This window comes from Diospyros lotus, chromosome 3 (genome assembly GCF_014633365.1).
Source record: "Diospyros lotus cultivar Yz01 chromosome 3, ASM1463336v1, whole genome shotgun sequence".
NCBI lineage: Eukaryota > Viridiplantae > Streptophyta > Magnoliopsida > Ericales > Ebenaceae > Diospyros > Diospyros lotus.
The window spans coordinates 31,713,432-31,726,280 of record NC_068340.1 but is presented as its reverse complement, the minus strand read 5'-3'; the positions used below and the strand labels follow the sequence as shown (position 1 = coordinate 31,726,280).

The window sequence follows — 12,849 nt, the reverse complement described above, 5'->3', positions numbered from 1 at the left end:
GTGATTTTGAGATTTATATATATTAATGTAAATCTCTATCAATTTTTTTAAAATAATTTAACTCCCCCCCCCCCCCAAAAAAAAAAGGACTGAATTGTATCAAAAATTAAAATTAAATTACGGTGATTACGTGGCATAAATAATAAATTTTAAAAAACGAACCACCATTTAACGTATCCAATTTTTAGTGTTTATAGTTCCAACGTGGATGAGTCAAAGACTTGAGACTTGCTTTAAAGCCAAATGTAGAAATGTTATGTCACGACACAAAGCGAGTATTTTTGGTCTGATTAATTAATAATTAAATTAATTAATAATTAAATTAATTAATAATACTCCTTTATATATTCTTCTTCATAAATTTTTGGATAAAACCATATATTCTTTTTTTTTTACTAGAAAATTGTAAAATTGTAACAACAGACCACTAAGTCTAAGGTGATGGATCAAATTCAAAGGGCATTTTAATATTTTGGTCTGTGAATTTGACCGCTCAATTAACACTATCTATCTAACACTAAGCTACAGTTTTGATCATACATAAAAGACATATATATATATATAAAATTCAATTCCAGAAGAAAAATCATATATAGAATGAAAAGATAATTAGAAAATAAAAATAGAATTACTTAATTATTATTTTTTTGTTTGTTTGCTGGTAATGAGAGAGAGAGAGAGAGAGAGAGAGAGAGTGATGGGGAAGGAAGCAGATTGATTAACTTTTTGACGAGGAGGGAGGATAAATTTTGACATCAGACACAGAAAACAGACGTCATGGGAATCCACGAAACCGTCGAATTACATATCGCTGTCCAAAACAAGGCGAGGAGGAAAGGAAGGAAGAGAGAAAGTTAAAGTTTTATGCGAAGAGAGAGAGATAGATAGAGAGAGAGAGAGGGTCTCGCAGTGTCTTCAAGTATCGTGCATGCATTTTGTGCATCTGTTCGCTTTGCATGCACAAACACATGCTTTTTCTCTCTTGAATTCTCTGTTTCTTTGTCTCTCTCTACATCCCTCTGTGTGACTCTGTATCTATATATATATATCTACTTTCTCTTTCTATTTATCTAACCGCCCACCTTGTAAAACCTCCATCTCCGCCGTCACCGACTCATCTTCTCCGCCGTCACTGAGTTGACTCTCTTTCCGGCACAGATTCACTTCAGCTCCACCCCACAAGCATCCGCTCAATGTGCATGTGAATGTCGCCTACGAGGTTTCGTTTCACTGATTCGCTCAAGGTTAGTATATCGGAGTCCAAATCTGTCTTCTCTTTTGGGATCGATTTAATTTTGTTGCTTTCAAGCGATCGCGATAGGGGTTTTAGGGTTTTGATTGGGGTGATTCATTTTGTTCGTTCTTGTTTTGCCTTGCATGAAGATTCGATTCTGGGTTTGATTTGGGTCAATGGCGAGGATTTGCATGAACGAAGCATGTCGGGCGACGACGACTCCTGAATGGAAGAGAGGTTGGGGCTTGAATTCCGGTGGATTCGCTAGTCTCTGCTACAACTGCGGGTAATTTCCGATTCCAATTTTGTCCTTGCAAATTTCGTATTTCAGCTTTACCTTTATTGGGTTAATTTCTCTTTACGAAGGCAGCTTGGATTTATATGGTTTGGATCTCTAATGTAAGAATCTTCATGGGGGGATTTTTCTATTTCAATGGGTTTTTTTGGTGCTGGCGGTGTTAATTGGTAATTTGGTATACTGTAATTAAGAATTTTTCCATCATTTGGGAATTTTTAGTCTTATCATTTATCTTTTATTTAGTCTTATTATCGAGGGAAAAAAAAGACTTGAAACTTTTCAGTTTTGATTTATGTTTAATACCACCTTTTATAATCCCTTAAATGTGGGTTTGTACAATTATACCAAAAATGCTCAAGTGCAGCTATTGCTGTTACATGAAATTTTTTGTTCATTTTCCATTCTTGACAGGAGATAATTTTAGAAAATGCACACTTTTTAAATGAGTGGCCTTAATGCATTGCCAAGAATGTTGAAATTTATCCAATTATTAGCTTCATTTACACTTTCCAGTATGTCCATACTGATACCTTTGAGGTAGTAAAGTTTGTTAGTAACTTAGCCTGGAATAATAGGTCCTTTTATATCTTTGAAGGTTTGGGCCTCTCATAATTGCACGTTCATGTAATTAAAATTTTCTTTTGGCCATTAACTAATTAATCACAAGTATATATATCATATGATCAATTTATTTATTTCTTTTGTCTAGGTCCTTGGTGTGTGGGAGGAAGTTGGGGGGGGGTGTGCATTCAGATTTTAACCGGTGACACCAGCTTGATCCGATTCTTTTGGACATTACTTTTGTTGGTTGGTCCATAGAAGTTTCAGGGACTAATTTATTTATTCTATGCAGTATCATTTAATTGAAGTCATGCTGATGTTGCATATGTAATTGGGAAGGACTAGTGATTTTCTGGTAATTCTGTGTGTTGTTTGGAGTGGTGTTGAATGAATAAGATGAATTATTGCATTCAATACAAAAAGTGGATATTCGTGTGTTTGTCCAAATGAAGAGCAGCAAATTTTCTTTTCCAGTTCCCAAAATTGTTCTTTCAGACAGGGTCATCTTGTATTTATTTATTTAGTTATGGTTTGGTTATAATAAAATTGGAAGACCAAATCTTACAAAGAAAAGACCATTTTCGATATTTGGGATCAGTGATTCAAAAAGATGGAGAAATTCACGAGGATGTCACACATAGAATTAAGGCAGGTTGGCTAAAATGGAGAAATGCATCGGGGGTGTTATGTGATGATAAAATCCCATTAAAATTGAAAGGAAAATTCTATAGGACAGCTATAAGATCAGTTTTGTTGTACGGCTCAGAATGTTGGGCAGTCAAATACCAACATGAGCAAAAGACGAGTGTAGCGGAGATGAGGATGTTAAGATGGATGTGCGGCCATACAAGAAAAGATAAAATTAGAAATGAAGTTATTCGTAATAAGATAGGAGTAGTGCCAATAGAGGAGAAGATGAGAGAGACTAGACTAAGATGGTTTGGTCATGTGAGAAGGAGACCAAGAGACGCTCCTGTGAGGAGAGTTGATGAAATGAAACAATTAATCAAAAAAAGAGGTAGAGGCAGACCTAAGAAGATTTTGAGGGAGACATTAAAGTTTGATATGAAGTGTATGGATCTCAATGAAGATATGACAAAAGATAGAAATACATGGAAGTCTAGAATTCATGTAGCCGACCCCACATAGTGGGATAAAGGCTAGATATGTTGTTGTTGTTGTATGGTTTGGTTATTACTGGCTTTGTCTGTTTGTTTGGCCCATGTTTAATGCAAACTCACATGGACCCTAGGTCTGCATTTGAGAAGTTGGTGTACTGTGACACATTTCATTTGGAGGAATCTGGTTGGAGAGAATGCAGATTATGTGGAAAGGTATGTTCAAGTTTGTTTGTCTTTATTCTGTCTGAGCACTCTATTTCTGTTGCGGTTTCTAGTTCCAGTGGGATTAAGGCTTAATATATTGTTGTTGTTTTCTAATTCTAGTTGAATTTGGTATTACAGCGCGTCCACTGTGGATGTATTGCTTCTAAGTATTTGCTCAATTACCTGGACTTTGGGGGCATAGCATGTATAAACTGTGCAAACGGTTTGGAGACTTGCTCAGTAAGACCTCTTCAGGTAAATTAGTCAGCAAATGTTTCTGATACATTGCATTTAACATGTTAAACTCTCTAGTCTCTACATAATGTAATGGATTGCTTGCATTAGAGGAAATTTTCTAGCTCTATGAGCGCCAGACCTGAAGTTTGATTATAAATGATATATCTGTGGAAGAAGAATTTTTATGCATCAATATTAAAATAGCTCAACTGCTGTCTCCAGCATCCTGGCGGAAGTATGGACTTCAGGCCCTGGTTAGATTCATATATGTGTTGCTTATATTGTAAGAAGAAAAAAGGCTGCATTAGTAGCAAACCGTAGCAGAAGCCTTGGCAATTACTGGTTCATCCCTCATTCTTCACTGTAAATTCATCGTATTCCTGTATTTTTACATAAACTCAGTGATGGAGATTGATGCAACAGTTGTGGATGAGGATGCTGATTTTTCTTTAAAGAGTATCTTCTGGTAGACGGTCTGTTCAGTTTTTCTCCTGCATATTTCTAACTAAATTTGGATAACTTGTGGGATGCATTAGCTGTGTTTGAATAATCTGTCCATCAATCACTATGTGTCTCATGTCTTGCCATAATGTATTCGTGCAGATACCAAAAGATGGTGTTTCTAATGGATTTGGCCCATTGACAACAAACAACCTTGGAGAAGCTCAATCCTCCTCCTTCATTGAAAATAGAACGAGTGGTATTGTTGTTGATAAAGGGAAGCTTATGCAGTTGAGCAAAACTACGAATGCAAAAGAGCTCATCCACTTCCCTCTAGCTCAAACAAATGATACTAATGCATCTATTGGAAAAGTCAAGCGAGATGAAACGATGTTTTCCATGGGCAAAGTTAGTCCAGCCTTTCCTGATCCAATGCAACAGCCTGTTAGAGCATCTGTTTTTGCTAAACCAGAAAATAGCAGGCCTATTAGTGTGAAAGATGTGTATGAATCACTAGCTCAGCCTTCCTTGAGTTTCTCCTTGAACACTCCTTCAGATACTTCAAATTCTCTACCACCTGCTCTTGGTGGGAATGTGCTAGATAGGGAACAGAAAAAAAATCCTCCCCTCCAACAAGTGCAAAGGATGCTCAATATTTTGCCCAAGCACCCCAAAACTGGCCTCAGTATTGGGTCAGAGGTAAACAATGGAATGGTTTCTCAGACACGTGTTGCAAGAGCTCCTGCTGAAGGTCGAGGCCGTAATCAGTTACTTCCGAGATACTGGCCAAGGATTACAGATCAAGAACTGCAGCAAATATCTGGAGAGTATCCTTGATTATGTCATTTTTGGTTTCATATTTGAGTTTGTGATTTTGGATATCTGTTTTTGTATATATTTAACTAAGAGAGTTTCACCTTAAAATTTTGAACTTAAAGCTTGAATTCCAATATCGTGCCACTATTTGAAAAGGTTTTGAGCGCCAGTGATGCTGGTCGAATTGGTCGTTTGGTGCTTCCTAAAGCATGTGCTGAAGTACGTTCAATAACTTCTTTTTTGGCTTCCCTTTGTAAATAAGCTGTTAACTTCTTTTGGTTCCTTTTCTTCTTCCTTGCAAAATTCTTTTCTTTTACTCACTAGCTTTAAATCCTTGTAAAAATGAATATAATGCAGATGTATTTTCCTTCTATCTCCCAATCTGACGGCTTACCGATACAAATCCGAGATGTAAAAGGGAAAGAGTGGACGTTCCAGTTCAGATTTTGGCCCAATAATAACAGCCGGATGTATGTATTAGAGGGTGTAACCCCTTGCATACAGAATATGCAATTACAAGCTGGTGACACTGGTATTCTTCTTGTCATTTTTTCTTACTGGGGGTTATATGATCAAATATCTTCTCATATACAGATTACCTGGCATTATCTATGGATTGTTCAACTATCCAGAACTTGAATTCTTGTAATTTAATTTTTTGCTTTAGATCATCAGGATCATTTTACAGGGATCAATATTGCAATGTGGTGTTATTTCTCTTTATTCATACGTTTTGTTGGATTTTTTTCTTTTAATTTTATTTAGTTACTTTTGTGTACCATGTGATCGTCTATCGTCCTAAGACTCCGATAGTGGAAATTGGTCTATTACACTTGTTTATACTGATATACAGAACATTCTCTTTTTTCTTGAAGTTCATCAATGCCTTCTTACTATTTGCGATCTTTTCTATTTGCAATATAGTTATATTTACACCAGGACGATTTAATATGTCTTCATGCATATTGTGTTTGTTTGTTAACTTTATTTGTTTATTCATATCACATATATGTTCTCTTGGCAGTGACTTTTAGTCGGATAGATCCTGGGGGAAAACTTGTGATGGGCTTCCGGAAGGCATTACACTCTATTGATATGCAGGTCAAGCCTTGTAGGCTTCAATGTGTCATCCATTGTCTAGCTGTTAAAATTCTTTTGCTTTTGGTATGTTAAGAAACTGATGTGTTGCTTGTATCTAACAAGCAGGACAGCCAAACATCTTTTGTTCCTAATGGTGCTCACTCTGGAGAAACCCTCCCTGCTGGACCTAATGACAACCTGACAACAGTAAGTGGAATCTGACTTTCCCTATTGCCGAAAAGAGATTGAGTCCTCTGCTTATTGTTTTATCTGAATTTTTATTTTTGCTTGGCCTTAAATGAGAAGCATGGAGGTGGCATGGAAGAGGAGTCGTCACACCGGCCAGTGCTGATCCAAGAGAAGAAGAGGACTCGAAACATTGGATGCAAAAGCAAGAGGCTGCTCATGCATAGTGAAGATGCTGTGGAACTTCAACTCACATGGGGAGAAGCACAGGAGTTGTTCCGGCCACCCCCAAGTGCCAAGCCAACCATTGTCGTGATTGAGGAACATGAATTTGAAGAATATGATGTAAGTGGTTCAAGTTGGCAGCCATTCCGTTATAGAAGAAACCATTTGTTTGTTGGTATTTTGCTAGACTTAATTCAATGTAATTTTACATCCTATCCTCCCCAAAATCAAAAAAAAAAAAAACAAAAGAAAGGGAAAAATCTTCTCTTATCTATTGAAGAGTTTGAATATGAAATTCCAGAAAACATACAATGTAATATCTTCTGTTTGCGTTATTCAGGAACCTCCAGTGTTTGGCAAGAGGACTTTCTTCACAACCCAAGTATCTGGGTAAGGAATTTTTACTGTGATCTGTAAAAATTGTCTGGAATAATATGACACTGCATAAGTTGTATAGTTAAATATTTCCTATGTATCTCATGATAAGGTAGCAAAATTCTGGGGGAACATTTGGCCGACCACAGATTCAATTGTTTTAACTCCTTGGAATTAGTAGCTGTGGCAAGGTGGACACTGCAGTACAGTAGAAGTTTCTTTTACAAGCTGGCAAGGCCTTATTAACATGCTATATCTTTATTTCCTCCCCCCCCAACACCCCCCCCCCCCCCCCCCCCCCCCAAAAAAAAAAAAATGAATGAACCCCATTGGTTTGCCTTCCTAATGTCTAATTGTAAACATGGGGACCGTCCTGTATTGAGGACCACATAAACTAAAGACCATTCATGTTGCCTGGAAGCTTGCATGAGCACACCTCTTGTTCATTCTTTCAGTTGGCATATGTCACCACTTAGGCATAATAACATTGTATTGTACAGGGAACAGGAACAATGGGCTCAGTGCGATACTTGCTCCAAATGGCGAAGGCTGCCTGTGGATGTTCTTCTCCCTCCTAAGTGGACATGTTCAGAGAATATTTGGGATTTGAGCAGGTCTGAAATTTTGTCTGCCTCAGTTTTCATTCTCTACTCTTGGTGAAGACATTTTTTGGACCCAGGCCCCAGAGGGGGATGGATTAGGGAGTTCTGTTGAGTAAGCTTCATACACTTGTATCAATGTCACTAATATGTTGGTAGTTTCACAAGATACCTTGGCACTCCTTGTTTCAAATATCAGCTTCATTCTTTCCTTTTTTTCATAGTTTAGCTAGAGGGGGTTTAGTATTATGTGTGAGTTGAGGGTTCAGCTGGTAGCCACTGTTGCCTTCAGACAAAAGGAGCTGCATCACGGTTTACAGAGTCACTTCTCAGGGTTGCCTTTTACTTGGGAGTCCAGGTTGGGACTTTTGAGTGAGCTGAGGTCAAGGGTCTAGCAGTCTAGCTATTTTTTATATGAATTTTGTAAAGTTAATGTTTTTGCTTGAGTGAATGGGAAAAAATTCTCTCTACACTCATCTCATTTCTAATGTGCTTTCAGGTGTTCATGTTCTGCACCTAATGAGATGAATCCAAAGGAACTGGAAAGTCTTCTCAAAGTTGGCAAGGGTATGGATCAAGTTTCTTTATTTCCCCTTTATTTGAGCACAAGTTACAAAGCCAATTATTTTAAGAAAATGATTCTGAAAAGCAAAAGAAGAAGAATGATACAAATGTCTGCATTTTTCGTATTTGTCATCTTTATACGTGTTTGCACAGAAATGGGATGTTCGCTGGTTGCACTATTAACTTGTTTTCACTTGATGTGTTTCACATCTGGGTATGCGTTTCCATCCCAAATCATCTAACTTCATTTTTTTTTTTTTTTGGTTTGCTAAAGATCTAACTTCAGTCTCATGTAATAAATTTTGTAGTTCTTCTAGTTAGTTATTAACTTTGAAAGGCAGATGAGGTGTCTGTATTGGTATTCTATCCCTGTATCACATCAGGCATGACAAGGCCACTTCAAACGTTAACTGAGTATCTGTCAACATTGTTGTTGTAACATTAGTTGTTGAGTTATCCCCTACACACCTCTAGTGTTGAAGATATTACTTCTTATTACAGCTGGTCCTAAGCCCGCGAATAAAGGAGGGTTCCGTTAGGTAGCCAACGTGTATTATAAAAATCGTCCGATCTTTTTATCATGAATTCTAGACAAATTATGACTTGGGGGTTTAAAATTCATGTAGTAGCCAGCTCACCAAATGGGACTAAGCCTTGTGATTGTTTCTGTTAGAAGAATATATTTCTGCAGTATTGAGAAAAAATGATTGAATTTTTGTTTCAGAACAAAGTCCTTAATTGGAGATTAACTGCATATCCTCGTTTTTCTCCAGCTAAGATGATATTATAATTTGGTCCCTGTGGCTATATGTTTGCCTAAAGCCCCGAGAAGAGATCTAACTTTTTGTTTTTTCCTTCTCCAGACTTTAAGAGGCAGAGAATGAGTCCCAAGACTGCCCCAGAAGATGAGCTGTCTGGCTTAGACGCTTTAGCCACTGCTGCAGTATTGGGGGACGATGCAGTAAATATGGGAGAGCCATCTGCAGGCGCCACTACCAGACACCCCCGACATCGCCCTGGCTGTACCTGCATCGTGTGCATTCAGCCCCCAAGCGGGAAGGGCAGGCACAAGCCCACCTGCATCTGCAACGTTTGCATGACTGTCAAACGCCGCTTCAAGACCCTCATGCTGCGCAAGAAGAAACGCCAGTCAGAACGTGAAGCTGAAATTGCTCAGGGCAGGGATCTGGCTCCTCCCAAGGATGAATATGATACAGAAATGGAGGGGGGGTTGGGACATGCACCGCTATATATTAACCAACCGGAGGATGAATCAATCCAGAATAGAGTTCCAAAGAATGTAGCAGAAACCGGCAATGGACGACTGGACTTGAACTGCCATCCTAACCGCGAAGAAGAAATGCCGGAGATCCCCTTAAAGCTGAATGAGCGGATGAATGAGGGGCCTTGTTCGCTTCCAGAAGCTGCCGGTGAGAGTGAAGGTCCCTCGCCCGACGACGAATCCCGCCTTTCAACGTTCACCGGGGAGAATGTCAACGTTCTTCCTTAGAATTAATTATTATACATGCATATGTCATATAGTTTTTGAATTATTATAGGGGTAGCTGTTTTTCCTTTGATATACCCCCAAAGTATAGATAGAATTTGTTCATAGTTGAAATAGTGCGCTTTTGATCTCGTGCTTGAACCCCCGAACCGAAACTGAAACCCGAAACTGTGTGCAAAGAAATATACAGTAATGTTCAATGTCAATGTTTGTCTCCCGTTTGTTTGCTTGTTTGACCTCTCCTCCGAATCTTAATTCTATTCTCTATTGTAGTGTGTGTGTGTCGGTGTTTATTTGTGCCACAACATCTTGATTCTGTTGGCCTTTTGCTCTGCATCTTTATGGACCACAAAAACTCACATATGGCAATACGTCTAGTGGGCCTCCGGCTGTCCAGACATGAAGCCTAGCAGCTCCAAGAAGGCCCACCAAGGCCCATGTCAAGCCCGACAACTCATTTTTTTGTCATTCTCTACTCTTGGCAATGTTTAATGTAATTGTGAGTGATGCTATATTATGGTGTTGTTGTAATATCATCATAATTTAAAGTTATATATGCTGTGATATGTTCATGTTCTGAATTGTCACAGATGACAATTGATGAAAATAAATTTTATTTAAAAATGTTAAGTCTATTAAAAATTACCATATGATATATATATTTATGACCTAAATATATGATAGCATATCACAGTTACCCATAGGTTGAAATAAATGAGATGGGATTCGGCTGTATGGTCGAGACTGAGTGATATTTAAATAGTGTACGATTATATTGTGATATCTTGTTATCACGAGACGAGATGTTCCAATTACTCTCCTGAGTTAAAAAAATTAAATGGGAGAGTTTTATATTACATAGCTGAGTGAAATTTTGAAATCAATTCTTTATTTGCACCAGTCATATGACTTATCACTTATGTTTTTAAAACCATCGTTGTTAGTTGTTACGATGTTTTGCAGTGGCTTTTGTAACACAATTTTTTTTTTTTTTTTTTTATCATACGCAACATAAATTAATAAAATTGCATTTGTTTAAGTTTAGAATTTAAAATTCATATTATTACCGTACAAAATTTAAAAATTATATAAAGACACTACTGCTTTCAAACTTTCCTATGGAATGTGTTCTGCTATGAAGCCTGCGCTAGTTTGGTTGTTGCTGGTTTTTTCTTATTGAAAGGACACTTGGGTTATATATATATAAGATATAATATTTTTATGTTTCTATTATTTACAAAGTATAAAAAAGAAAAAAAGTGGAGCAATAGCAGCTTTTGGAGTTCTGGAAATGTACATTATTGCTTCAAGCCCACACACAACACAGGGCTTGGTCATAGGAGGCTTGCAATAATACTAAAGGCAAAGCAAAGGAATCATCTATCTTTCAAACATTCCAATCATGTCAACTGACCCATCATCAACCATGGTAACTTGTAACTTTCTTCTTGTTTTCTCTCGCCCCAAACACAAAAGAGAAATTAAATAAATATGTATATATATTTGAACCGGTCATCTACTGATCTACAACTTTACAGCATACAGCATTGAAACCACAAAAAGGCTCAACAAACTGTGCATTCGTAGTAATTTTAATCTCCCAAAACTTGCATCAACAAAAACACTAAATTCTAGCACCTCCTGATTTTTGGCTAAATTCTGGAAGCCCGAACCGAACCGGTCATCTACTGATCTACAGCTTTACAGCATACAGCATTGAAACCACAAAAAGGCTCATCTACTGATCTACAACTTTACAGCATACAGCATTGAAACCACAAAAAGGCTCAACAAACTGTGCATTCATAGAAATTTTAATCTCCCAAAACTTGCATAAACAAAAACACTAAATTCTAGCACCTTTGTCTTTCTTTCCTTCTGATTTCTGGCTAAATTCTGGAAGCCCTCTCCTCTAAAGTTGAAGGATGATTTAATTCAAGCAGCTGCTGTCTACAAGTCGGACAAGAAGAGTGGCAAACCAGCCATGTATCTATGCACTTGACATGGAATCCATGGTTGCATTTAGGCAAGATCCTTACCTGTTCTCCGTCTGCAAATTCCCCCAGGCAAATCGGGCACTCGGTCGCCGGAGTTTCCACACCGGAGTTGTAGACCACGACCGGAATCTGGCTCAGGGTGTCCTTCTTCAGCCCGGTCGAGCCCAGTCTCGCGCCAACGCCATCTGGGTTCTCCAACTCAAATCTCTGGGTGAATCGCAGAGCACAGCGCACAATTGAGTTTAACCCCAGAGCGCATATCAATGCGCAGAGCAAAGCTGCCAATATTATCACCATGTTGCTATCAAAGTTGGTATCTGTAGGTGTACTGGCTAATGAAGTGCCCGTCTTGGTTGCGTTGGCCGCCGCCACCGGCGGCGGCTGCAGACCCGCGTCGGCGCCCCGGAGGAGGCGGCGGAGATGGGGCTGTTGCTGCCTTTCCATGGGCATGACTTAATTATCCTCACCACAAATTGAGCCTACCCAAGTAACAAAGAGAGAGAGAGAGAGAGAGAGAGAGAGTTAGCTGATCTCCGGCATTTATGAAGCTCGACAGTCTCCCAGAAACAGAAAAATCTCTCTTTATTGAGACGGGTGGCAATAGGAGTGGGGGAAGATTGATATCATTATCTTCCAGTGGAGAAGTTTTGCACAAAGCGACAGATTAGATATTTGTTTTGGTGGGTGATATTGGGGTCCGAATTTGATTTGAATTTAAATGAAATATTTTGGGCATGTTCTCTTCTGTTCTGTTCTGTTCTGTTCTGTTCTGCACGCATTTGGCTTGCCTGTAGTGTTGTTGCCTCACCCTATTCAATTTAATTTCATTTAATTTAATTTTTTCACTCTCCTACTATTCTGCACCCATTCCACTCACTTACACTATTCACTCCAATTTTAGGCTTAAATCTTTTCCATAAAAAAAATATAATTTTGTATGTAAAATTTAAAAATACCTTTACATAAATATATTATTTTGTATAAAATTTCTATTTAAAATTTTACAGAAGTATAGATCATGATTTCTTTTTTTCCGTATTTCGTGTGAGTTAAAGAGTGAGATTCCGGAATTTCGAGTGTTAGGTAAGCTTTCAACTTCTCAATTATTTCGGCCATGGGGACGGTGGTGCCCCAACAAAACCCTAATTAATTAGCTCTTCTAATATAATAGGTGCAACACTACTTTGATTACGAAACTTGGTAGCCATTTTTTTGAGTTTCTGGAAACTGCTCCCCCACGGTTTTTGCTGCAAAATCATTCATATTCGCTTTCTTAACGGAAATGAAGCAATGGTTCAGAGTTTATGGATTATTAGTTTAATGACAAACAGACGAGAAAAATTTACCGTAGAGGTAGAGGTAGAGGTAGAGGTAGAGGTGTTAAGTCGTCTTGTATTGTTGAAA

General features: G+C 38.2%; 2 protein-coding genes across 3 annotated transcripts; one reads left to right on the top strand and one right to left on the bottom strand.

Moving 5' to 3' along the window:
- Positions 1-771: 771 nt before the first annotated feature.
- Positions 772-9,677, top strand: LOC127798045 (B3 domain-containing transcription repressor VAL1). 2 transcript variants are annotated; one of them, XM_052331331.1, is made up of 14 exons: positions 772-1,244; positions 1,384-1,520; positions 3,346-3,427; positions 3,557-3,673; positions 4,259-4,923; positions 5,035-5,131; positions 5,270-5,444; positions 5,937-6,013; positions 6,119-6,199; positions 6,296-6,523; positions 6,744-6,793; positions 7,279-7,392; positions 7,877-7,944; positions 8,805-9,677. In XM_052331331.1, exons 2-14 carry the CDS (start codon positions 1,411-1,413, stop codon positions 9,449-9,451), a joined length of 2,511 nt encoding a protein of 836 aa, XP_052187291.1. In that variant the 5' UTR covers positions 772-1,244; positions 1,384-1,410; the 3' UTR covers positions 9,452-9,677. The 2 variants fall into 2 exon arrangements, with proteins under 2 accessions (XP_052187291.1, XP_052187292.1); XM_052331332.1 differs by having other exon boundaries at positions 773-1,244; positions 6,299-6,523.
- Positions 9,678-11,217: 1,540 nt separating this feature from the next.
- Positions 11,218-12,141, bottom strand: LOC127796529 (RING-H2 finger protein ATL74-like). The gene has a single exon (XM_052328703.1). It carries the CDS (start codon positions 11,893-11,895, stop codon positions 11,338-11,340), a length of 558 nt encoding a protein of 185 aa, XP_052184663.1. The 5' UTR covers positions 11,896-12,141; the 3' UTR covers positions 11,218-11,337.
- Positions 12,142-12,849: the final 708 nt, after the last annotated feature.

Bases quoted from the DNA above. Each gene is read 5' to 3' on its own strand.
- LOC127796529 (XM_052328703.1), bottom strand. From the start codon at position 11,895: ATGCCCATGGAAAGGCAGCAACAGCCCCATCTCCGCCGCCTCCTCCGG.
- LOC127798045 (XM_052331331.1), top strand. From the start codon at position 1,411: ATGGCGAGGATTTGCATGAACGAAGCATGTCGGGCGACGACGACTCCT. The intron at 4,924-5,034 runs GTATCCTTGATT...TTGAACTTAAAG, and splicing joins CTGCAGCAAATATCTGGAGA to CTTGAATTCCAATATCGTGC. The intron at 6,524-6,743 runs GTAAGTGGTTCA...TGCGTTATTCAG, and splicing joins ATGAATTTGAAGAATATGAT to GAACCTCCAGTGTTTGGCAA.